Source organism: Salmo trutta, chromosome 18, assembly GCF_901001165.1.
Source record: "Salmo trutta chromosome 18, fSalTru1.1, whole genome shotgun sequence".
Classification (NCBI taxonomy): domain Eukaryota; kingdom Metazoa; phylum Chordata; class Actinopteri; order Salmoniformes; family Salmonidae; genus Salmo; species Salmo trutta.
The window spans coordinates 45,772,195-45,798,438 of record NC_042974.1 but is presented as its reverse complement, the minus strand read 5'-3'; the positions used below and the strand labels follow the sequence as shown (position 1 = coordinate 45,798,438).

The 26,244-nt window shown below is 46.6% G+C and overlaps 1 protein-coding gene across 1 annotated transcript in view; it reads right to left on the bottom strand.

Annotated features, from left to right (window-relative positions):
- The window catches only part of tet1 (tet methylcytosine dioxygenase 1), a 51,993-nt gene extending 25,978 nt beyond the window's left edge, over positions 1–26,015 (bottom strand). The window contains exons 1-2 of the mRNA XM_029698768.1: positions 25,739–26,015; positions 22,173–24,790 (exon numbers count right to left, since the gene is read on the bottom strand). Coding sequence (XP_029554628.1) covers positions 22,173–24,626 — 2,454 coding nt within the window. The 5' untranslated portion in view covers positions 24,627–24,790; positions 25,739–26,015. The remainder of the gene's footprint in view (positions 1–22,172; positions 24,791–25,738) is intronic.
- Positions 26,016–26,244: the final 229 nt, after the last annotated feature.

Genomic DNA, 26,244 nt, shown 5'->3' with positions numbered 1-26,244 from the left:
CTCTCCTCTTGTCATATCACTGAAAGACATGCTCAATTGTCAGATGGACATTTGACTTTCTAGTGGCGGTGGAAAAAGCTGCCTGTTCTTCTGGAGCCGACTAGGAGCGCGTGGTGACAACCTTGGGAAAACATGACTCCATGCCTGGACCTGTCCCCATCCCCGACACTAAACTCACACTCTGTAAAGCTATACAAATACACACATACATACACAAACACACACAAACACACGCACGGAAACACACACAACCCACACCCTAAAACTGTATATTAACTCCTACACACCAGGTGTGAGGAAAAACGAGGGCCTTAATTCTCCATGAAAGGCACAGTGGGGCAGTAAAGCCATGTAGAGGCCGAACACAGACGACAATGGCTCGCTCATACAGGACACCCATGGGATGGATCATACTACACTGTACTACACTGTAGTAACTACAGCGTTCAAATTAAACACTACAGTGGGAAAAAGATCTAGGTCTAGTCACAGTCAAACTCTCTGTGTTTCTGCCTCTCTGTCTAATAACCTTGTCTCTCTCTCTCCGTTGGTTGGCTAAGTAAGTTAGTTGGAACTCATGTCACCCTACACACATTTGACAGTATATACAGTGCATTTGGAAAGTATTCAGACCCTTTGACTTTTTCCAAATTTGTTATGTTACAGCCTTATTCTAAAATGTATTAAATCGTTTTTTCCCTCATCAATCTACACAAAATACTGCATAATGACAAATCAAAAACTGGTGTTTAGACATTTTCGCAAATTAATAATATAAAAATAAATAATGAAATATCACCTTTACATAAGTATTCAGACCCTTTACTCAGTACTATGTTGAAGCACCTTTGGCAGCGATTACAGGCTTGAGTCTTCTTGGGTATGACGCTGCAAGCTTGGCACACCTATATTTGGGGAGTTTCTCCCATTTTTCAGGTATTTTCAGGTCTCTCCAGAGATGTTCTATCAGGTTCAAGTCTGGGCTCTGGCTGGGCCCCTCAAGGACATTCAGAGACTTGTCCTGAAGCCACTCCTGTGTTGTCTTGTCTGTGTGCTTAGGGTTGTTGTCCTGTTGGAAGGTGAGTGAGAGATTTACCAACAACTATGAGACAGTCTACAGGGAGGAGGTGAGGGCTCTGGAAGTGTGGTGTCAGGAAAATAAACTCTCACTTAACGTCAACAAAACAAAGGAGATGATCCTTCGCCCCAATCTGAGGTCCTGGGCGCTCTGGATCAGGTTTTCATCAAGGATCTCTCTGTACATTGCTCCATTCATCTTTCCCTCAATCTTTACTAGTCTCCCAGTCCCTGCCACTGAAAAACATCCCCACAGCATGATGCTGCCACCACCATGCTTCACCGTAGGGATGGTGTCAGGTTTCTTCCAGATGTGACGCTTGGCTTTCAGGCCAGAGAGTTCAATCTTGCTTTCATCAGACCAGAGAATCTTGTTTCTCATGGTCTGAGAGTCCTTTAGGTGCCTTTTGGCAAACTTCAAGCGGGCTGTCATGTGCCTTTTACTGAGGAGTGACTTCCGTCTGGTCACTCTACCATAAAGGCCTGATTGGTGGAGTGCTGCAAAGATGGTTATCCTTCTGGAAGGTTCTCCATCTCCACAGAGGAACTCTGGAGCGCTGTCAGTGACCATTGGGTTCTTGGTCACCTCCCTGACCAAGGCCTTTCTCCCCCGATTGCTCAATTTGGCTGGGCGGTCAGCTCCAGGAAGAGCCTTGGTTGTTCCAAACTTTTTCCATTTAAGAATAATGGAGGCCACTGTGTTCTTGGGGACCTTCAATGCTGCAGACATTTGTTGGTACCCTTCCCCAGATCTACGCCTCGACACAATCCTGTCTCGGAGCTCTAAGGACAATTTCTTCGACCTCATGGCTTGTTTTTTTGCTCTGACATGCACTGTCAACTGTGGGACCTTATATAGACAGGTGTGTGCCTTTCCAAATCATGTCCAATCAATTGAATTTACCACAGGTGGACTGCAATCAAGTTGTAGAAACATCTCAAGGATGATCAATGGAAACAGGATGTATCTGAGCTCAATTCTGAGTCTCATATCAAAGGGTCTGAATACTTTTCGAATGCGCTGTATAATACACACACAGCTGCAGACATATTTGAGAAAAGCTCACTGAAAAGCCCGTGAAATTTGTGAAAAGCTCATTTTGTGAAAAGCGCCACTAACTGGTGAATTGATTAATTGATTGATTCGTACATTGTAGCAAAGCTGGACATGTCTTAGTCTCTCCTCTCTAACTCTCTAATCTGTATCAGAGACTCTGGCTGGGTGATAGATTAGCTCACATGGAGCTCACCTTGAGATGAGAGAAGCAAGATGAGTGCTCCATCATTCACTGTCAACGTAGATGCAAGCACACACATACTCTAGCAAACTCTCTCTCACACACACACACACACACACACACACACACACACACACACACACACACACACACACACACACACACACACACACACACACACACACACACACACACACACAATGACGCCACATACACACAACCACATACACCACAGATATATGAGAACTTCATAGAAAATTGATGTCCACACACACACACACAAACACTGCCTGTGTGTGTACTGGGGCCCACCCTCCTCTCACAGGAAGCAGCTTGCCTCAAGTTTGTGTAAATATAGTCAGGGAAGAGGCCTGAGTGCTGGCAATCACACACACATACACACACACATATACACACAAACATGCAGGCACACCAGCATTACCGCACTGCTGCATGTGAGGCTACGGCTACTCTCTACAAAGAGGAGAGAAAGAGGGAGTGACGGGAGATAAGAGATCAGAAAGAGGGAGAGAAGGGAGAGTGAACGAGAGAAGGGAGATGTAACAGGAGAGATAGATCAGTCTCATGTTTTATTTCACTAACTAACATGTAACTCAATAATGAACCTCACAAGGATAAAAATCCCACGTTCATTAATGGGTATAAAGCAACTGAAAATAAGGGAAGGGAGATTTACATATTCTTAACTTTGTCTGCGAGTTTGATGCTTGAACTGTCCCTGTCTGTTTGTCCAGGTGGCTATTGTCTGAATCAAAGTGGAGTGGTATTTTGAGGCAAAGTGAGCATTTCTAATTTCTATTCACCGAGACAAATCAAGTGGCACGGCTTCAAAGCTTCTCCGGGACTAAGAACATTTGCACAGAACCACTCAGAACACATCCGCATAAACTCATGCACGGACGCACGCACACACACACACACAGACATGAAGTGGCCAGGATTTCTGAGGGAATCCAAGTTTAGCTTACAAACTGACTTAGCTCACAGGTTTGGGCTTATTCCAAATGACTTCCAGTTCATAGCAAAGGAAAACTGTTCTGAGCCACAATCAAACAAATCGCCAAGTATAAAATGAAAACCAAATGAGGGAAAAATAGAGAGGAAATTGATTTCATATGATGATGACTATCATAATGTGTATGACTACAGTACATTACACTTGAATCACTCTATGGTTCAAGTGTTCCAAACTGTTATCTCACAGTTCGAAGGCTAGTTCCCCCTTACATTGCCTACACAGCAAATTGGCCAGTGTTGCCTAGTGTTGATTTTTCAGTGAAACATTTCTAGTGTTGATTCAGGTGTTAAATTAACTTTGTAAGTGTTAAATTAACACTCATTGGTGTAAAAGAACCCCAGTGTTGGTGTTAATAACCAGTAATAAACCATAACCACAAGCATCATTATCATATTTCCCAGCATGTTCTATTGCAGGTTGATTTTGAAAATATTTCTTTTCAATATCTATGTTTTTGCATGTAAATTGATTGATGAATTAATCTTATGCTGCTCAAATATAAGTAACATACATTTTGTTAATCTAATCAAATGTGTTACTTTGACTTATTGCACCCGTTACAGAAATGGTTCCAGTTTAGATGCTTTAGGTAGTCTCATATCTTAGTATTTCCAATCCGGTAGTCATTCTGAATGCAGGTTGCTGGTGAATAAAAATGTCAAATGTTGGATATCTCCACTCTGGATGGATTCCAATAGGAATTATATATCGCTTTGCAAGCCTGCATAATGTGACTTGCGGGCCTGATGTTGCCTGTAAACCATGAGATTCAGGCTGCTGTATTAGGGTAAAACTATGCCCTCGAAATAAGGCCTTATGAAATACACTACATGACCAAAAGTATGTGGACACCTGTTCGTCGAACACCTGGTCCCTCCTTTGCTGCTATAACAGCCTCCACTCTTCTGGGAAGGCTTTCCACTAGATGTTGGAACATTGCTGCGGGGATTTGCTTCCATTCAGCCACAAGAACATTAGTGAGGTTGGGCACTGATGTTGGGCGATTAGGCCTAGCTCGCAATCTGCGTTCCAATTCATCCCAAAGATATTTGATGGGGTTGAGGTCAGTGCTCTGTGCAGGTCAGTCAAGTTCTTCCACATCGATCTCGACAAACCATTTCTGTACGGACCTCGCTTTGTGCATGGGGGGCATTGTCATGCTGAAAAAAGGAAAGGGCTTTCCCCAAACTGTTGCAACAAAGTCAGAAGTACAGAATCGTCTAGAATGTTATTGTATGCTGTAGCTTTAAGATTTCCCTTCAGTGGAACTAAGAGGCCTAGCTCGAACCATGAAAAACAGTCCCAGACCATTATTTCTCCTCCACTAAACTTTACAGTTGGCACTATGGTAGCGTTCTCCTGGCATCCGCCAAACCCAGATTCGTTCGTCGGACTGCCAGATGTTGACACGTGATTCCTCACTCCAAAGAACTGGTTTCCACTGCCACAGAGTCCAACGGCTGCGAGCTTTACACCACTCCAGCCGACGCTTGGCATTGCGCATGGTGATCTTAGGCTTGTGTGCGGCTGGTCGGCCATGGAAACCCAATTCATGAAGCTCCCGATGAACAGTTCTTGTGCTGACATTGCTTCCAAAGGCAGTTTGGAACTAGGTAGTGAGTGTTGCAACTGAGTAGAGATGATTTTTACGTGCTATGCACTTCAGCACTCAGCAGTCCTGTCTGTGAGCTTGTGTGGCCTACCACTTCGCGGCTGAGTCGTTGTTGCTTCCTAGACATTACCACTTCACAATAACAGCACTTACAGTTGACTGGGGAAGTTCTAGCAGGACAGAAATTTACGGAACTGAATTGTTGGAAAGGTGGCATCCTATGACGGTGCCACGTTGAAAGTCACTGAGCTCTTCAGTACAGGCCATTCTACTGACAATGTTACTGTATGGAGATTGCAGAGCTGTGTGCTCGATTTTGTTAGCAACGGGTGTGGCTGAAATAGCCGAATCCACTCATTTGAAGGGGTGTCCACATACTTTTGTATATATAGTGTATGTGCTAAACCTAACCATGAACACTGATCTGAGGTCAGTTCTGTGTCTTTTACCCTTAAATGGTTACAGTAAGTAATTGGGGAGAGTATGCTGATCCTAAACCAGTGCTAGGCCAGACATGCTAGGTTATACCGTCAGCTGCAGCAGCACTGTAGATATGTGTTTACATTAGAGTGAATGGAGTCTCCAAACATTACCAACCTCTCTGGCTGTGTGTAAACATAAACACACGCACACATGCACACACAGTGATGCAAGCCTATGCTCGCTTCAAGGCAAGCAACAATAAACCATGCCCGAGAGCACAAGCAGTTCTGGATGACTGTCTGAGCTCGCTCTCCGTAGTCGATGTGAGTAGGACCTTTAAACAGGCCGCTGGCCCATATGGAGTACCAGGACGCGTACTCAGAGCATGCACTGATCAGCTGGCAAGTTCAATCTCTCCCTGACCCAGTCTGTAATACCTGCATGTTTCAAGCAGACCACCATAGTCCCTGTGCCCAAGAACGCAAAGATAACCTGACTATCGCCCCGTAGCACTCACATCTGTAGCTATGAAATGCTTCAAAAGGCTGGTCATGGCTCACATCAACACGATTATCCCAGAAACCCAGGACCCACTCCAATTCGCATACTGCCCCAACAGATCCACAGATGATGCAATCTCTATTGCATTCCATACTGCCCTTTCCCACCTAGACAAAAGGAACACCTATGTGAGAATGCTATTCATTGACTACAGCTCAGCGTTCAACACCATAATACCCTCAAAGCTCATCACTAAGCTAAGGACCCTAGGACTGCAACTGGATTCTGGACTTCCTGACGGGCCGCCCCCAGGTGGTAAGGGTAGGTAATAACACATCCGCCACGCTGATCCCCAACACGGGGGCCCCTCAGGGGTGCGTTCTTAGTCCCCTCCTGTACTCCCTGTTCACTCATGACTGCATGGCCTGGCACGACTCCAACACCATCATTAAGTTTTCCGATGCCACAAAATTGGTAGGCCTGATCACCGACAACGATGAGACAGCCTATAGGGAGGAGGTCAGAGACCTGGCTGTATGGTGCCAGGACAACAACCTCTCCCTCAACATGATCAAAACAAAGTAGATGATTGTGGACTACAGGAAAAGGAGGACCGAGCACGTCCCCATTCACATCGACGGGGCTGTAGTGGAGCAGGTTGAGAGCTGTTCCTTGGTGTCCACATCACCAAAAAACTATCATGGTCCAAACACACCAAGACAGTCGTGAAGAGGACACGACAAAGCCTATTTCCCCTCAGGAGACTGAAAAGATTTGTCATGTGTCCTCAGATCCTCAAAAAGTTCTACAGCTGCACCATCGAGAGCATCGTGAACAGTTGCATCACTGCCTGGTATGGCAACTGCTCGGCCTCCGACTGCAAGGCACTAAGGAAGGTAGTGCGTACGGCCCAGTACATCACTGGGGCCAAGCTTCCTGCCATCCAGGACCTCTATACCAGGCGGTGTCAGAGGCCCACAAATGGCCCACAAAATGGTCAAAGACTCCAGCCACCCTAGTCATAGACTGGTCTCTCTGCTACCGCACGGTAAGTGGCAAGTCTAGGTCCAAAAGGCTTCTTAACAGCTTCTACCCCCAAGCCATAAGACTCCTGAACAGCTAATCAACTGGCTACCCAGACTATTTGCATTGCCCCCCCCCTCCCTCTTTTACAATGCTGATACTCTCTGTTTATTATCTATGCATAGTCACTTTAACTCTACCTACATGTACATATTACCTCAATTACCTTGACTAACTGGTGCCCCCGCACATTGACTCTGTACCGGTACCCCATGTATATAGCCTCTCTATTGTTATTTTACTACTGCTCTTTAAGTATTTGTTAGTTTTATTTTTTATTTAACACATCTTTTTCTTCAAACTGCATTGTTGGTTAAGGGCTTGTAAGTTGTATTTGGCGCATGTGACAAATAATATTTGATTTGTTTTTAAGGCAGGACCCACTAATTTCATTCATACTGACAAATAAGAAATGTCACATTATCCCTGTCAATAGTTGGGAGAAGAATGATTGCATCGCACCCTACCTCAGACTGTCAGGATGTTCATTTTCTAGCTCACAAACTACATTCCTTTGCTGCGATGATTTCTTTGATTAATTCTTGTCTGTCACTTTTGTCTTACATGATCTATTTAGTGCTCCTGTGTCCTGCTCCTAGAGATCAAGCAGTGGTGGAAATAGTACCCAATTGTCATACTTAAGTAAAAGTAAAGATTCCTTAAAAGAAAATGAAAGTCACCCTGTAAAATGCTACTTGATTAAAAGTCTAAAAGTATTTGGTTTTAAATATACTTACGCATCAAAAGTAAATGTAATCGCTAAAATATACTTAAGTATCAAAAGCCAAAATAAAAGTATAAATCCTTTCAAATTCCTTATATTAAGCAAACTAGACGGCACGATTTTATAGTTTTTTAAATTTACTGTAACGCCCTGGCCATAGAGAGGGGTTTTTGTTCTTTATTTTGGTTAGGCCAGGGTGTTACATTGGGTGGGCGTTCTATGTTCCTTTTTCTATGTTTTTGTATTTCTTTGTTTTGGGCCGTGTGTGTGTGGCTCCCAATCAGGCACAGCTGAAGCTCGTTGCTGCTGATTGGGAGTCACACATAAGGAGCATGTTTTTCCTTTGGGTTTGTGGGTAATTGTTTCTGTCAGTGTTTTGTTCCAGACAGGATTGTTTGCTGTCGGTTTACTCTTTTCTTGTTTTGTATAGTGTTCATGTTGGTTATATTAAATTCTAATAATGAACACTAACTCCGCTGCACCTTGGTCCACTTCTTCAGACGACAGCCGTTACAGAATTACCCACCACCAAGGGACCAAGCAGCGGAAGAGGGAGGTCCGGTCAATGGAGGAGACGCCGGCCAGCAGACGGGGTCGCTGGCGTCGGTCGAGGAAGCCCGGAAGACACCCCCAAGAAATTTTTTGGCGGGGGCTAATGGGGTGGTCCGGAAGGGCAGAGGAGGAGCCCAGACCACTGCTCTCGTGGGGGATGACGGCAGAGGAGGAGACGCAGATGAGGTGGTTTATTGAGGACCTGCTGAAGGAAGATCTGGAGGAGGAGCCATGGGAGGCGGAGTTGCGCGCTGTGTCGCCAGTGCGTCCGCACAGCCCGGTGCGTCCGGTGGACATGCCCAGCACATGCCGTGCTAGGAAGGGCATCCAGCCAGGACGAGTGGCAAAACCGGCTCCACGCTTCAGTTCACCAGTGCGTGTTCACAGTCCTGTCTGGCCCGTCCCTGCTCCCCGCACCAAGTCCACAGTGCATGTCCCCAGTCCTGTCCGGCCCGTCCCTGCTCCCCGCACCAAGCCCAAGGTGCGTGTCCCCAGCCCTGCCAGTCAGCAGTCGTCAGAGCTGCCCGCCAGTCAACAGTCGTCGGAGCTGCCCGCCAGTCAACAGTCGTCGGAGCTGCCCGCCAGTCAACAGTCGTCGGAGCTGCCCGCCAGTCAACAGTCGTCGGAGCTGCCCGCCAGTCAACAGTCGTCAGAGCTGCCCGCCAGTCAACCATCACCAGAGCTGCCCGCCAGTCAACCATCACCAGAGCTGCCCGCCAGTCAACAGTCGTCAGAGCTGCCCGCCAGTCAACAGTCGTCAGAGCTGCCCGCCAGTCAACAGTCGTCAGAGCTGCCCGCCAGTCAACAGTCGTCAGCTGCCCGCCAGTCAACAGTCGCCAGAGAGGTCAGACTGCGCTGAACTGCCGGAGTGGCCAGACTGCGCTGAACTGCCGGAGTGGCCAGACTGCGCTGAACTGCCGGAGTGGCCAGACTGCGCTGAACTGCCGGAGTGGCCAGACTGCGCTGAACTGCCGGAGTGGCCAGACTGCGCTGAACTGCCGGAGTGGCCAGACTGCGCTGAACTGCCGGAGTGGCCAGACTGCGCTGAACTGCCGGAGTGGCCAGACTGCGCGGAACTGCCGGAGTGGCCAGACTGCGCTGAACTGCCGGAGTGGCCAGACTGCGCTGAACTGCCGGAGTGGCCAGACTGCGCTGAACTGCCGGAGTGGCCAGACTGCGCTGAACTGCCGGAGTGGCCAGACTGCGCTGAACTGCCGGAGTGGCCAGACTGCGCGGAACTGCCGGAGTGGCCAGACTGCGCGGAACTGCCGGAGTGGCCAGACTGCCCCGACCTGCCGGAGTGGCCAGACTGCCCCGACCTGCCGGAGTGGCCAGACTGCCCCGACCTGCCGGAGTGGCCAGACTGCCCCGACCTGCCGGAGTGGCCAGACTGCCCCGACCTGCCGGAGTGGCCAGACTGCCCCGACCTGCCGGAGTGGCCAGACTGCCCCGACCTGCCAGAGTGGCCAGGGACGCCCGCCAGCCCGGTGAGTCCTGTGCCTACGCCTAGGGCCAGGCCTCTGTCATGTCTCCCCAGCCTGGTGAATCCTGGGTCAGTGCCGTCAGAGCAGCCAGGGTCGCCCGCCAGCCAGGCGCAACCATCGCCGCCCGCCAGCCGGGCGCAACCATCGCCGCCCGCCAGCCGGGCGCAACCATCGCCGCCCGCCAGCCGGGCGCAACCATCGCCGCCCGCCAGCCGGGCGCAGTCAGTGTCGCCCACCAGACCTTCGGCGCGGCCAGGTGCGCCACCGAAGAGGGCGACGTCAAGGGTGGAGCAGAGGCCACGTCCCGCACCTGAGCCGCCGCCGTAAGAAGGCCCACCCGGACCCTCCCCTTCAGAGTCAGGTTTTGCGGCCGGAGTCCGCACCTTTGGGGGGGGGTACTGTAACGCCCTGGCCATAGAGAGGGGTTTTTGTTCTTTATTTTGGTTAGGCCAGGGTGTTACATTGGGTGGGCGTTCTATGTTCCTTTTTCTATGTTTTTGTATTTCTTTGTTTTGGGCCGTGTGTGTGGCTCCCAATCAGGCACAGCTGAAGCTCGTTGCTGCTGATTGGGAGTCACACATAAGGAGCATGTTTTTCCTTTGGGTTTGTGGGTAATTGTTTCTGTCAGTGTTTTGTTCCAGACAGGATTGTTTGCTGTCGGTTTACTCTTTTCTTGTTTTGTATAGTGTTCATGTTGGTTATATTAAATTCTAATAATGAACACTAACTCCGCTGCACCTTGGTCCACTTCTTCAGACGACAGCCGTTACATTTACGGATAGCCAGGGGCACACTTAAACAGTCAGACATAATTTACAAACGACGCATTTGTGTTCAGTGAGTCTGCCAGATCAGAGGCAGTAGAGATGACATGGGATGTTGATAAGTGCGTGAATTAGACAATCGTCCTGTCCTGCTAAGAATTCAAAATGTAATGAGTACTTTTGGGTGTCAGGGAAAATGTAAGGACTAAAAAGTACATTATTTTCTTTAGGAATATAGTGGAGTAAAAGTAAAAGTTGTCAAAAATATAAATAGTAAAGTAAAGTACAGATACCGCCAAAAAACTACTTATGTAGTACTTTAAAGTATTTTTTTAGTGCTTTGACCTCTTTCTCCCGTCTCTCTCCAGATGAAATCTTGCGACTTGTGACGGCCGGCCGCCCAACAACCTGCCCGCTTGACCCTATCCTCTCCTCTCTTCTCCAGACCATTTCCGGAGACCTTCTCCCTTACCTCACCTCGATCATCAACTCATCCTTGACCGCAGGCTACGTCCCTTCCATCTCAAGAGAGCGAGAGTTGCACCCCTTCTCAAAAAACCTACACTCGATCCCTCCGATGTCAACAACTACAGACCAGTATCCCTTCTTTCTTTTCTCTCCAAAACTCTTGAACGTGCCGTCCTTGGCCAGCTCTCTTGCTATCTCTCTCAGAATGACCTTCTTGATCCAAATCAGTCAGGTTTCAAGACTGGTTTTTCAACTGAGACTGCTCTTCTCTGTGTCACGGAGGCTCTCCGCACTGCTAAAGCTAACTCTCTCTCCTCTGCTCTCATCCTTCTAGACCTATCTGCTGCCTTTGATACTGTGAACCATCAGATACTCCTCTCAACCCTCTCCGAGTTGGGCATCTCCGGCGCGGCTCACTCTTGGATTGCGTCCTACCTGACAGGTCGCTCCTACCAGGTGGCGTGGCGAGAATCCGTCTCCGCACCACGTGCTCTCACCACTGGTGTCCCCCAGGGCTCTGTTCTAGGCCCTCTCCTATTCTCGCTATACACCAAGTCACTTGGCTCTGTCATATCCTCACATGGTCTCTCCTATCATTGCTACGCAGACGACACACAATTAATCTTCTCCTTTCCCCCTTCTGATAACCAGGTGGCGAATCACATCTCTGCATGTCTGGCAGACATATCAGTGTGGATGACGGATCACCACCTCAAGCTGAACCTCGGCAAGACGGAGCTGCTCTTCCTCCCGGAAAAGGACTGGCCGTTCCATGATCTCGCCATCACGGTTGACAACTCCATTGTGTCCTCCTCCCAGAGTGCTAAGACCCTCGGCGTGACCCTGGACAACACCCTGTCGTTCTCCGCTAACATCAAGGCGGTGACCCGATCCTGTAGGTTCATGCTATACAACATTCGCAGAGTACAACCCTGCCTTACACAGGAAGCGGCGCAGGTCCTAATCCAGGCACTTGTCATCTCCCATCTGGATTACTGCAACTCGCTGTTGGCGGGGCTCCCTGCCTGTGCCATTAAACCCCTACAACTCATCCAGAACGCCGCAGCCCGTCTGGTGTTCAACCTTCCCAAGTTCTCTCACGTCACCCCGCTCCTCCGCACACTCCACTGGCTTCCAGTTGAAGCTCGCATCTGCTACAAGACCATGGTGCTTGCCTACGGAGCTGTGAGGGGAACGGCACCTCCGTACCTTCAGGCTCTGATCAGTCCCTACACCCAAAGAAGGGCACTGCATTCATCCACCTCTGGCCTGCTCGCCTCCCTACCTCTGCGGAAGCACAGTTCTCGCTCAGCCCAGTCAAAACTGTTCGCTGTTCTGGCACCCCAATGGTGGAACAAGCTCCCTCATGACGCCAGGACAGCGGAGTCAATCACCACCTTCCGAAGACACCTGAAACCCCACCTCTTTAAGGAATACCTGGGATAGGATATAGTAATCCTTCTAACCCTCCTCCCCTACCCTCCACCCCCCAAAAAAAGATATAGCTGTACTATTGTAAAGTGGTTATTCCACTGGATATCATAAGGTGAATGCACCAGTTTGTAAGTCGCTCTGGATAAGAGCGTCTGCTAAATGACGTAAATGTAAATGTTTACTTAAGGAATTTACACCACTGCAACCAAGTGCTATTCACTAAGCATTGGCTGATTCACTCACCTGTGAGGAGAACCATCCTACTCCAGTTTGAACTAGCACTGCAGTCACTATTTGGACATTGGGACCACATATGCATTTGCCTGTTGTCTTTTCTTTGTGGGTTTTGTCTTAAACAGTCTAGTGCATTTTAGAGTTGAAGAACACCAACTACAGATAGACGTGTTTGTTTGAGCATCTCAAAGACTAAATTAAATGTAGAATCAGTGTAACAGGTGACAAACAGATTATTTTACTATTGTAACAAGCAGATGGGAGAATTCTATTGTCCCTGTCAAGAGCCCAGGCTTTTGCCATAGTAGATGGTACAGTTCTCATCTCTGGACCACAAAAGCTTTGGATTGCATTCTGCTAAGGCACTTGTCTCTCTCCACATCGGTCAGCTACCTTGGTGCCAGGGTGGGATCCTTTCGATATGCCTATGGGGCCTGGGCACACAAATGCTCCTAGAGAGAAGGGGGAATACTGAAGCATGCTTTGATGACAGTTATACAGTCTCCATCAGAGGCCCAGACGTTTGGTATCGATGGTAAAGCTCTCATTTCTGTACTGCAACACTGTACGATTGTGCCCTCCACGGACTTGACATACATTGATTGGTAGGTTATACTATACTTAGATACTACAAATACTGCCTGAGACACCTTTGCTATTTGTCTCACTGATCAACAAATACTATTTGACATAGAGTATGTACAGTATATGTATGAAATGTATATTTTGGAAACAATGTCTCACACTCAGTTAAAAAGGATCTGACCCCTTTTTTAAATCTTTGCCTAAAATGGCATACTCAAATCTAATTGCCCGTAGCTCAGGACCTGAAGCAAGGATATGCATATTCTTGATACCATTTGAAAGGAAACACTTTGAAGTTTGTGGAAATGTGAAATTAATGTAGGAGAATATGACACATTAGATCTGGTAAAAGATAATACAAAGGAAAAAAAACGTGTATTTTTTTTAAATCTTTGAAATGCAAGAGAAAGGCCTAATGTATTATTCCAGGTTAGGTGCAATTTAGATTTTGGCCACTAGACAGCAGAAGTGTGTGTGCAAAGTTTAAGACTGATCCAAGGAACCATTGCATTTATGTTCAAAATGTTGTATCAAGTCTGCCCAAATGTGCCTAATTGGTTTATTGATACCTTTTCAAGTTCATAACTGTGCACTCTCCTCAAACAATAGCATGGTATTATTTCACTGTAATATCTACTGTAAATTAGACAGTGCAGATAGATTAACAAGAATTTAAGCTTAAATTCTTGTTAATCTAACTGCACTGTCTAATTTACAGTAGATATTACAGTCTATGTCCTGGGAAATGTCCTGGGAAATGTTATTGTTACTTACAACCTCATGCTAATCACATTAGCCTACGTTAGCTCAACCGTCACGCGGGGAGGACACCGATCCCGTAGAGCAGGTATTCCCAAAGCGTCGGAAGTACGCCAAATAAAAATGTGATTCACATAATTTTTTTCACATTTTCAAACAGTACATTTATATTTTCCAACGGGGCTATACATTTGGCTGAGTTTCTTTTTTTGCCTGAGTAGCCTCGTTTCACTGCCAAAAATAAAATTAAACCATCTAGTGTTCAGTGAAATAACACAATGTCAAATACAAGTAGCCTAGTCAAATAATTAACATCCAATCACATTAACCGTTACACTCTCGCGGGAAACCTTCACTCTTGCGCAGACATTTAGAAACAAAACATGACAATTTGAAAAATAAGCCACAGGAGTTTTTTGAGCGAGAATAAAGTCAATTTTCGAGTAGTAAGACATGTATAAAAGCAACAGATACCATTAATAAGAAGAGGCTAGAATCGTCTTATATGGTGAGCTACCGAGTGGCTAGGACAGGCAAGCCCCATAGCACTGTGAAGGACTTCATTCTTCCTGCTGCCGCGGATATGGCTGGGACAATGCTGGGGGAAAAGGCCAAAAAAAGTATACAGACAATGCCTTCATAAAACAACACTGTTTCACGACGCATCAGTGACATGGAAGGAGATGTTTTGAAACAATTACTGCTTCGCATACAAGCCAGTTGTCACGTCCTGGCCAGTATAAGGGTTAATTGGTATTGTAGTTTGGTCAGGACGTGGCAGAGGGTATTTGTTTTATGTGGTTCAGGGTGGTGTTTTGGTAAAAGGGTGTTTGATTTAGTATTTCCGGGTTTTTGGTTTATGGTCTATGTTAATGTATTTCTATGTGTAGTCTAGTAAGTGTGTTTATATGGTTGGTTAATTGGGATTGGGATTCTCAATTGAAGGCAGGTGTTTTCCCTTTTGCCTTTGATTGAGAGTCCCATATATGAGGGTGTGTTTGTGTTTGTCACTTGTGGGAGGTTGTTCTGAGTTTAGCCTTGTGCCTTGCCAGACTGTCTGTAGTTCGTGTTGTTTTGGAGTGTTTGCTTTGATTTAATAAATGTTCAAAATGAACAACCGCATGCCTGCTGTGTTTTGGTCCTCCTTCACCGACGACAACCGTGACAGAATCTCCCACCAACAATGGACCAAGCAGCAGAGAAAGGAGCGCGAGAGATGGGCTCGCGAGGGGAAGGAGTTCTGGACCTGGGAGGAGATCAAGTCGGGGAAAGGACCCTGGCGGAAGGATTCCCAGGTCGAGGAGGTAAAGCCAGCCGGTGGACGGAGTCGCAGGCGGCGGTCAAGGAGGCCCGGAAGACACCCCAAATAATTTTTTTTGGGGGGGGCTAATGGGGTGGTCCGGAAGGGCAGAGGAAGAGCCCAGACCACTGCTCTCGTGGGGGATGACGGCGGAGGAGGAGACGAAGATGAGACAGTTGATTGAGGACCTGCAGAGGGAAGATCTGGAGGAGGAGCCATGGTATGCGGAGTTGCGCGCTGTGTCGCCAGTGCGCCCGCACAGCCCGGTGCGTCCGGTGGACATGCCCAGCACATGCCGTGCTAGGATGGGCATCCAGCCAGGACGAGTGGCTAAACCGGCTCCACGCTTCAGGTCACCAGTACGTGTTCACAGTCCTGTCTGGCCCGTTCCTGCTCCCCGCACAAGGTTAGTGGTGCGTGTCCCCAGTCCGGCCCGGCCCGTTCCTGCTCCCCGCACCAGGTTAGTGGTGCGTGTCCCCAGTCCTGTCCGGCCCGTCCCTGCTCCCCGCAACAGGTTAGTGGTGCGTGTCCCCAGTCCGGCCCGGCCCGTTCCTGCTCCCCGCACCAAGCTAGTGGTGCGTGAGCCCAGTTCGACTCGTCCTGTTCCTGCTCCCCGCACTAGCCTGGAGGTGCGTGTTCCCAATCTGGTACACCCAGTACCAGCACCACGCACCAGGCTTCAAGTGCGTAAACCCAGCCTCGCCAGTCAACAGTCACCAGAGCTGCCCGCCAGTCAACAGTCACCAGAGCTGCCCGCCAGTCAACAGTCACCAGAGCCGCCCGTCAGTGAGGAATCGCCAGAGCCGCCCGTCAGTGAGGAATCGCCAGAGCCACCCACTAGTCAGGAGCTGCCAGAGCGGCCAGACTGCCCCGAGCTGCCAGACTGCCCCGAGCTGCCAGACTGCCCCGAGCTGCCAGAGTGGCCAGACTGCCCCAAGCTGCCAGACTGCCCCGAGCTGCCAGACTGCCCCGAGCTGCGAGACTGCCCCGACTGCCCCGAGCTGCCAGACTGCCCCGAGCTGCCAGACTGCCCCGAGCTGCCAGACTGCCCCGAGCTGCCAGAGTGGCCAGACTGCCCCGAGCTGCCAGACTGCCCCGAGCTGCCAGACTGCCCCGAGCTGCCAGACTGCTCAGACTGCCCCGAGCTGCCAGACTGCCCCGAGCTGCCAGACTGCCCCGAGCTGCCAGACTGCCCCGAGCGGCCAGACTGCCCCGAGCGGCCAGAGTGCCCCGAGCGGCCAGAGTGCCCCGAGCGGCCAGAGTGCCCCGAGCTGCCAGGAACGGCCAGAGCCGGAGCCACCTCCAGATATAGGTGGGTTGGGGAGGGGGGGTGTAGCACAGTGCCGTCGTTGACGGCAGCCACCTTCCCTCCCTTTAGTAAGGGGGAATTTTTATTTTGTTGTTTGGGGTTATTTTTGTTAAGGTGCTTCCGGGGTTAGCACCTTTAAGGGGGGGGGGGGGGGGGGGGTACTGTCACGTCCTGGCCAGTATAAGGGTTAATTGGTATTGTAGTTTGGTCAGGACGTGGCAGAGGGTATTTGTTTTATGTGGTTCAGGGTGGTGTTTTGGTAAAAGGGTGTTTGATTTAGTATTTCCGGGTTTTTGGTTTATGGTCTATGTTTATGTATTTCTATGTGTAGTCTAGTAAGTGTGTTTCTATGGTTGGTTAATTGGGATTGGGATTCTCAATTGAAGGCAGGTGTTTTCCCTTTTGCCTTTGATTGAGAGTCCCATATATGAGGGTGTTTGTCACTTGTGAGATTGTTCTGAGTTTAGCCTTGTCAGACTGTCTGTAGTTTGTTTTGTTGTTTTGGAGTGTTCGTTTTGATTTAATAAATGTTCAAAATGAACAACCGTATGCCTGCTGCGTTTTGGTCCTCCTTCACCGATGACAACCGTGACACCAGTGAATTATATACGTTACAGCTGGATGAGTCAACATACGTGGTGAGCCTGGCACAGCTCCTGGTATACAGTTGAAGTTGGAAGTTTACATACACCTTAGCCAAATACAATTAAACTCAGTTTTTCACAATTACTGACATTTAATCCTAGTAAAAATGACACGTCTTAGGTCAGTTAGGATCACCACTTTATTTTAAGAATGTGAAATGTCAGAATAAGAGAGAATTACTCATTTCAGCTTTTATTTATTTCATCACATACCCAGTGGGTCAGAAGTGTACATACACTCAATTAGTATTTGGTAGCATTGCCTTCAAATTGTTTAACTTGGGTCAAACGTTTCGGGTAGCCTCCCACAAGCTTCCGACAATAATTTGGGTGAATATTGGCCCATTCCTCCTGACAGAGCTGGTGTAACTGAGTCAGGTTTGTAGACCTCCTTGCTCACACATGCTTTTTCAGTTCTGCCCACAAATGTTCTATAGGATTGAGGTCAGGGCTTTGTGATGGCCACTCCAATACCTTGAATTTGTTGTCCTTAAGCCATTTTGCCACAACTTTGGAAGTATGCTTGGGGTCATTGTCCATTTGGAAGACCCATTTGCGACCAAGCTTAAACATCCTGACTGATGTCTTGAGATGTTGCTTCAATATATCCACATAATTTTCCTCCTCATGATGCCATCTATTTTGTGAAGTGCACCAGTCCCTCCTACAGCAAAGCACCACCACAACATCTTGGCTGATTTCTTTTGATTTTCCCATGATGTCAGGCAAAGAGGCACTGAGTTTGAAGGTAGGCCTTGAAATACATCCACAGGTACACCTCCAATTGACTGAAATTATGTCAATTAGCCTATCAGAAGCTTCTAAAGCCATGACATCATTTTCTGGAATTTTCCAAGCTGTTTAAAGGCACAGTCAACTTAGTGTGTAAGTAAACTTCTGACCCACTGGAATTGTGATACAGTGAATTATAAGTGAAATAGTCAGTCTGTAAACAATTGTTGTAAAAATTACTTGTGTCATGCACAAAGTAGATGTCCTAACCAACTTGCCAAAACTATAGTTTGTTAACAAGAAATTTGTGGAGTGGTTGAAAAACAAGTTTTAATGACTCCAACCTAAGTGTATGTAAACTTCCGACTTCAACTGTATGTCCGTTATGTTTATGGGGGGGGTCAATTAAGGAAGACATCCTCTTCTGCAAACCACTGGAAACCAGGACAACATGAGAGGATATTTTTTGTACTGGACAGCTTTGTGACATCAAATGAACTTTGGTGGTCAAGATGTGTTGGCATCTGTACTGATGGCACAAAAGCAATGACAGGGAGACATAGTGGAGTGGTAACCCGCATGCAAGCAGTTGCTCCCGACGCCACTTAGGTACACTGCAGCATCCACGGAGATGCTCTTGCTACCAAGGGAATGCCTGACAGCTTGAAAGACATTTTGGACACTACAGTGAAAATGGTTAACTTTGTTAAAGCAAGGCCCCTGAACTCTCGTGTATTTTCAGCATTATGCAATGATATGGGCAGCGACCATGTAACACTTTTACAACATACAGAAGTGTGCTGGTTATCAAGGGGCAAAGTATTGACACATTTTTTTAAATTGAGAGACGAGCTTAAAGTTTTCTTTACTGGCCATAATTTTCACTTGTCTAACTGCTTGCATGATAACGAGTTTCTCACAGGACTGGCCTATCTGGGTGATGTTTTTTCTCGCCTGAATGATCTGAATCTAGGATTAAAGGGACTCTCCTCAACTATATTTAATGTGCGGTACAAAATTGACGCTATGATTAAGAAGTTGGAGCTCTTTTCTGTCTGCATTAACAAGGACAACACACAGGTCTTTCCATCATTGTATGATTGTTTTGTGTGCAAATGAACTCAAGCTTACGGACAATGTCAAATGTGATATAGCGAAGCACCTGAGTGAGCTGGGTGCGCAATTTCCCGAAACGGATGACACAAACAACTGGATTCGTTATCCCTTTCATGCCCTGCCTCCAATCCACTTACCAATATCTGAACATGGGAGCCTCATCGAAATTGCAACAAGCGGTTCTGTGAAAATTGTATTTAATCAGAAGCCACTGCCACATTTCTGGATAGGGCTGCACTCAGAGTTTCTTGCCTTGGCTAATTGTGCTGTTAAGACACGGATGCCCTTTGCAACCACGTACCTATGTGAGAGTGGATTCTCGGCCCTCACTAGCATGGAAACTAAATACAGGCACAGGCTGTATGTGGAAAATGATTTAAGACCGAGACTCTCTCCAATACAACCCAACATTGCAGAGTTATGTGCAGCCTTTCAAGTACACCCTTCTCATTAAACTGTGGTGAGTTATTCACAATGTTTGATGAACAAATAAGGTTTTATATGTAAGATAGCTAAATAAAGAGCAAAATGATTGATTATTATTATTTGTGCCCTGGTCCTATAAGAGTTCTTTGTCACTTCCCACGAGCCGGGTTGTGACAGAAACGCACACTCATTCTTATATTTAATAAATGTATCATACAGTGTGTGTATGGCAGGCTTACAATGATGACAAAAAACAACATTTGAGAGTGCGCTGACCCTGGTGCTAGAGGGGGTACGCAGCTGGATGTTGAATGTTTAAAGGGGTACGGGACTATAAAAAGTTTGGGAAATACTGTTGTAGAGGTTAAAAGAATAATGAACGTATTGGCAAGATTTTGGCACCATCAACTTTGATCTTAGTAGGAAAGTAATAATTTAAACCATCCTAAATATAATCACATTGACTGAACATTTATCTATATTCCTACAGGCTCTTTATCATTTTCCATACCTTATATTCCAATGCATCCAACCTTATGCATGTCCACCATGGTATTGGGCAGGTGCTATTCGAGAACTCTTCTGCTTATGTCACGTCCTGACCATCGTAAGATGTGATTTTCTATGGTAGAGTAGGTCAGGGCGTGACGGGGTGTTTTGTGTTTTTCTATTTCTATGTTTAAGTTCTAGTTTTTCTATTTCTATGTTGTTGTTTTTTGGGTTGATCTCCAATTGGAGGCAGCTGGTCCTCGTTACCTCTGATTGGAGATCATATTTAAGTAGGGGTTTTTCTTCCTGGGTTTTGTGGGTGATTATGTTTGTGAGTAGTGTTTGTTCTCCTCTGCGTCACGTTTTTGGGGGGGTCGTCTATTCAGTTATTTTTATGTATTGCATGAGTTTCACAGAATAAATAAAATATGGAACTATCAACACGCTGCGCTTTGGTCCGACCCTTTCGACAGCCGTGACAGCTTAAGAAAACAAACTCTGATTATCTTATTGCAGAGCACATTGTACAACTGTTTTTAGAGAATATTTTATTACAATGTATGCTATACAGTGAGCTCAAAGTATTGGGATAGTGAATTTGTTTGTTTGTTTTGGCTCTGTACTCCAGCACGTTTGATTTGAAATGATATAATGACTATGAGGTTAAAGTGCAGACTGTCAGCTTTAATATGAGGGTATTTAAATCCATATCGGGCGAACCGTTGAGAAATTACAGCACTTTTTGTCGACCAAAAGTATTGGGAATAATTCACTTATGTGTATTAAAGTAGTAAAAAGTGAAGTATTTGGTCCCATATTCCTAGCACGCAATTACTATATTAAGCTTGTGACTGTACAAACTTGTTGGATGCATTTTCTGTTTGTTTTGGTTGTGTTTCAGATTTTGTGCCCAATAGAAATGAATGGTAAAAAATGTATTGTGACATTTTGGAGTGACATTTATTGTAAATAAGAATATAATATGTTTCCAAACCCTTCTACATTAATGTGGATTCTACCGTGATAATGGATACCCCTGAATGAATCGTGACTAATGATGAGTGAGAGTTAGTTACAGACGCACAAATGTCATACCCCCAAGACAATCTAACCTCTCACCATTACAATAAAAAGGGAGGTTAGCATTTGTGGGGGGTATGAAATGTATGCCTCTGTAACTTTTGGTTCTCTAAAATAGAGGGACTATGTACAAGGAAGTGCTGTAATTTCTAAACGGTTTACCTGATCTGGACGAAAATACTGAGTCTGCACTTTAACCTCATAATCACTGTTTAATTTCAAATCCAAAGTGCTGGAATACAGAGCCAAATCAACAAAAAATGTGTCACTGTCCCAATACTTTTGGAGCTCACTGTACTTTTTATGAGAAAATGTGCAAGAATAGAAGGTGCCAACAAATGTTATAGTCATCATAAGAATGGTTTACTGCCATATACAAAAAATCTGCTCCCCCCTCGACGGGGATCGATGAACTTCATGTTTTAAGACTCCGGCCCACCATCTACTTGGCCCGTGGTCTCTTTGGCCCTTGTGGGTGGAGGACAGCCGCAGGGACCCGGGACTCCCTCCTTAGGTTCCCACAATTTGCCAGCACAGTATCCCTTTCTTTGTCATATAGCATATCAATGCAATCTCACCATCCAGTACATTCTATCCTCTCCAACTCTCCATCCTTTTTCTATCCTTAGCCCTTTACATGCTCTCTCTGCTCTCACTTCATTTAACCATATCTTATAGAGAACCTAGAGCAGACACACACACACACACCAAAAACTGCCACAGACCAGCAGACTACGCCCCACGTATTCTCTCAGTCAGTCCATAGCATAGCATCGCTAAAGGCATGACAACCAGGCCATGACAACTTCAAGAATTAGTGACAATAACAAGCTGTCTCTAGACCCTATGTGGCTTTGGGGTCATGTGCACTAGCATCATAACTATGTTTATTTTTCAGCACGTACAGTATTCTCTAAAGAAAAGTAAATTGTCTTTGTCAATTTTACTTGAAGTTCTGCTTTTAAACTGCTCATAACAGTTATAAACAAGTTAGTGAATCACAAAAATAAGTAAAAAGTTATGAGGTTTATAAGTAGTTTATAAGCAGTCTTTTCCAGTTTTAGCCTAAAGTCTACTCTACACCTTAGAGAAGCCTTACCTGAGCAGATGTTAGTGCGAGCAGTGACATGGGCCTCCTCTTCCTCAGCTCCATACACTTCCTCAGCTTACAGATCTGGTGTCCAGTCCTGCGGTTCAGACAGCAGCTACACTGGCCACAGTTGATCTTCCTCAGGCATGGCTCACACCCTCCACAACTACTCCTCTTTTTCCTCTCCCTCCTCTGGTTGACTCGTGGAGGTCGGGGCAGAGATGTGCCCTCCTCCAGGGGTCTCGGGCCCAGGCTAGGGTGTCCAGGGGGGCTAGGGGCCCCATAGCCTTGCTCTGACTCTGTGTCGAAGGAGTAGGAGGATTGGGTGCTCTCTGAGCTGCAGGAGAATTTGGAGGTACAACTCTCCTGGTTAGGGATGGAGGAGGTCTTTGGCACTGAACCCAGATCAGATACAGAGACCGATGCAATGTCTGTGTTTGGTTCAGATCCAGTGTTTGTGTATGGGAGTGATGGTGGTGGCTCGTCTTGGTTGTTCTTGTTGTGGGTATTTGGTACAGAACCTAGGTCAGATACAGAGACACACACGGTGTCTTTATCTGGTGCAGATCCAGTGGTGAAGAGGTCTATCTTTGTGTATGGGAGTGATGATGATGATGGTGGCGCTTCTGGGTTGTTGTTGTGGTTCTTTGGCACTGGACTTAGGTCTGGTACAGACACAGTGATGTTAACGTCTGTGTTTGATTGAGACAGAGTGGTGGGGACCAACGCGTTCGTGTTCAGGTGTGACGAAGATGATGCAGATGATGAAGATGACATATATTTTGTGTTACTGTGATTGGATGACTCTTTGGTCTCTTCGTCCACTGGTCTGAGAAATTGTCTAGCCTCCAGAGAGATAGGGATCTCTAGGCTCTGACTGGGTGCTGGTTTTGCTGGGGTTACACACAGGGGCATGTGGGGTTCACTAAGGAAGGCAACTGAGAGACTTAGTGATACTGGATGCATTGGGCTCACCTGTGATGTCTCATGGCAAGTAGTTGGGTCTTTTAAAGGTTTATGGATTTCAACAGTTTTGGTAGGTTGGATTGGTTTAACACCTTGGTTCAGAACCTTCATACCATGTGACACTGTGGGGTGAGGCGGAGAGGGCAGATGAAGGAGAGGGAGTGATGCCAGATCTGAGGTAGCTGGTTCAGAGACAGGTGAGGCATGGACAGGTGATTGCATCATCAACGCGTCATCCTGCGGAATAGGCTTTTGGGGCTGAGCGACAGACATAATGGTGCTTGTGTCTGAAGGTCTGCTGATAACCTCTCCCTCCTGTCTCTCGTTTTTCTCTTTTCTTTCCTCCGTCTCATTCACCTTGACTCTCTCCACTCTCTGCTTACCGTCTGCTTCCTTCTTTTCTTCATCTTTCTCTTCTTCCTGCTTCACTGTTTCCTCTCCTTCCTTCTCCAACCTCTCCCCTCCTCTCTGCTCCCCTGCATGGGTATCTCTCTCTCTTTGCTCCATCTCAATCTGCTCAGCTCCGAGGTTTATCTTGGCGTTGTCTTCACATTTAGGGCCAACTGACTCTTCCTGCCTGTCATCACTGGTAGAGTCACCAAGCTCATGGCTCAGGTTGTAAGAATTGCCCTCAGCAATATTGTTGATTAGCTTTTCCTGTTGTTGGTCAACACTGGTGGGCTCATCGAGGTCATAGTGGTTGCCCTCACCACTATGGCTGACAGTCTGATCGTGTGAGTCAGCCCCAACCGTTTCACCATTATGGGCAACTAACTCTTCCTGTTTGTCATCACTAGCCGAATCATCAGTCCTCAGGTTACGAGGTTTGCCCTCACTAGCATGGCCGACTCCCAGCTCCTCCTGGGCAACACAGGTAGTTTCATCAAGTTCAGTCCTCAGGTTAGGAAGTTTGCCCTTACCAACATGGCCAAATACTTTATTCCCTTGGTTAATCTCACTAGGGTCTATACTAACAGTGTCAGACTCCTCAGATCCTTTCTCAATCCCGCCCCTGCTCCCTCTCTGACCCACCGCTCCCCTCCCTCCCCTCCCCCTTGCTGTCTTCCCTCCTGTTCTAGGCTTTATTGCCAGGGGAGGAAACTGCTTGGCGCCCCCCATGCCCCTTAAGGATATCCTGCGCCCAGGGGGGTCCTCTCCCACACCATGCTGGAGCAGAGGATTACCCCAGCTCCTTAGCCTCACTGATCCTGTTATACCCACAGGGGCATGGTTAACCCTACCAGGGGATGCCCCCGGACCCTGACCGCCAAACCTGCCAACCCCACTCCTCCCTGGGCTTCTGGCCGGCTGGGCCTGGGTCCTGGTTGTGGATCTTCGGGGTGGCTCTAAAGTTGACTGTGGACTCTGAAAGGCTTTTCCTCTGGGCTTGCTGGAATTCAGTCTCTTGGCGGTGGAGGTTGTTGTGGGTATCACCTTGCGGCCATTCCTTGTCAGTGGTGGGGGTTGTCTCTTAGGGGGTTTGGGAGTAGGAGGCATAGTGTATGATATGAGAGGGCGGAGATGGGGCAGTCGGCATGGGAACCAGGTGAATGGTTGTTAGCCCTAGTCCAACTTTCACTTTTTTTCTCTCTTCCCAAATTTTTTTGGACACCAAAATTCTGAGTTATTTCCCCACCATGTTGAAAAAGCCGTACAAGTACCTGGAGGGAATTGACAAAGAAAATAAAAACATGTTAAAATAATTGGTTCGACCTCTAGTGCCTGCAAGTCCATGTTTGATTGACATCACTTTTTTTATTTCCTGAATAAAACATGCACGTTTTAGTTTTTTTTAATGTACCGTTTACAATAGCACCAAATTGTATAATTTGTAGCAAATGTTTGGAAATCTTAAATTGCATGTTGTTGCATTAGGGAATTAAGTGTGTGACTATTCAAATGTATGAGGTATCAGGTGTGACAATACGGGTTAGTTTGTTAGCTTGTCCAGTTACCAGCCATGTATTTCATTTTTAATTTATAATTTTCAATAAACTGGTCTTGTGAACCCACTCACTTCCTTAACGGAAGGAATGGCGCGGGTCTGCCATGCCAAATAGAGTCAATTTCTGGCTAGGCACACACCGTCACAAGTTCACAACCTACACCTTGTCAAAGCAATTATCCGTGAAGTAAACACATGCAACAGATTACACAATTTCCTATAAATAAATTGTTCATTGCAATATATCTAGCTTTTACTATTCATCTATATATGCTAAAGATCCTACTTCCGCCTGGCGGCGGTATTTATTTTCTATTTAAACTAAGTCCTTTATTAACAGTTAAAAAGCAGAGGTGAAGCTCTTTAAAAAGTATAGGTTGCTACACAGCACCGGACTTGGCTAGCTAGTTAGTTCTTTTCCGCACGAGTTTCGGATGGAAGCGTAATGACAATGTTGTAACCAGCTTGCAACATTGCCGCATCGAGTAGATTTTCTTGCAGTTGACCGAATGTCTGAAAAAGATCGAGTATTTGACACTCGTGGCATTGGACGGCTGACTAAGCTATTCGTGAATGTCACCAAGAACATAGCCTAATTAAGTGTTGTTGGTGTGGATTTTATTTACACGTTGACTTTAAAAGGCAGCTCAAATATTTTACATACCAGAGACAGTTGCACTGTCTGAATCGCTAATAATACTCCCCTCCTGTTAGACACTGACGATCATTGTATTGGTTTCCCTCGGAAAATATGTCTGGTTCTTCTTTACCACACTGATACATTGACACAATCTAGCAATAATGTTTATATCAAGCGGGTTTTGATAGTGTAAAACATGCATGTAGCCATACTGGATACAACACAATTTAAAGCGTAAATCCTTCTTGTGTCAATCCCTTCAGGGCAGCCCTCTCTCCCTCCTCTCCCAGATGCAACCTATCGAGTCAACTCAGCTCTGGAGTAAAGAGTTATCGGGAAAACCTGGAATGGAATTCACGTTTGTCCACTTTCTCCAACTAGGGTTTGAAGTAGTTATATCAAACTACTTCAAACCCTAGACAACCCTATATTTTGTTTCATAGTCTGTATTAAAGTTAATAACTGTTTTACAACTGTGTAATAATAATACCTTTAAAAACACTAACCTGATCCCCACAAGTGCTATATGA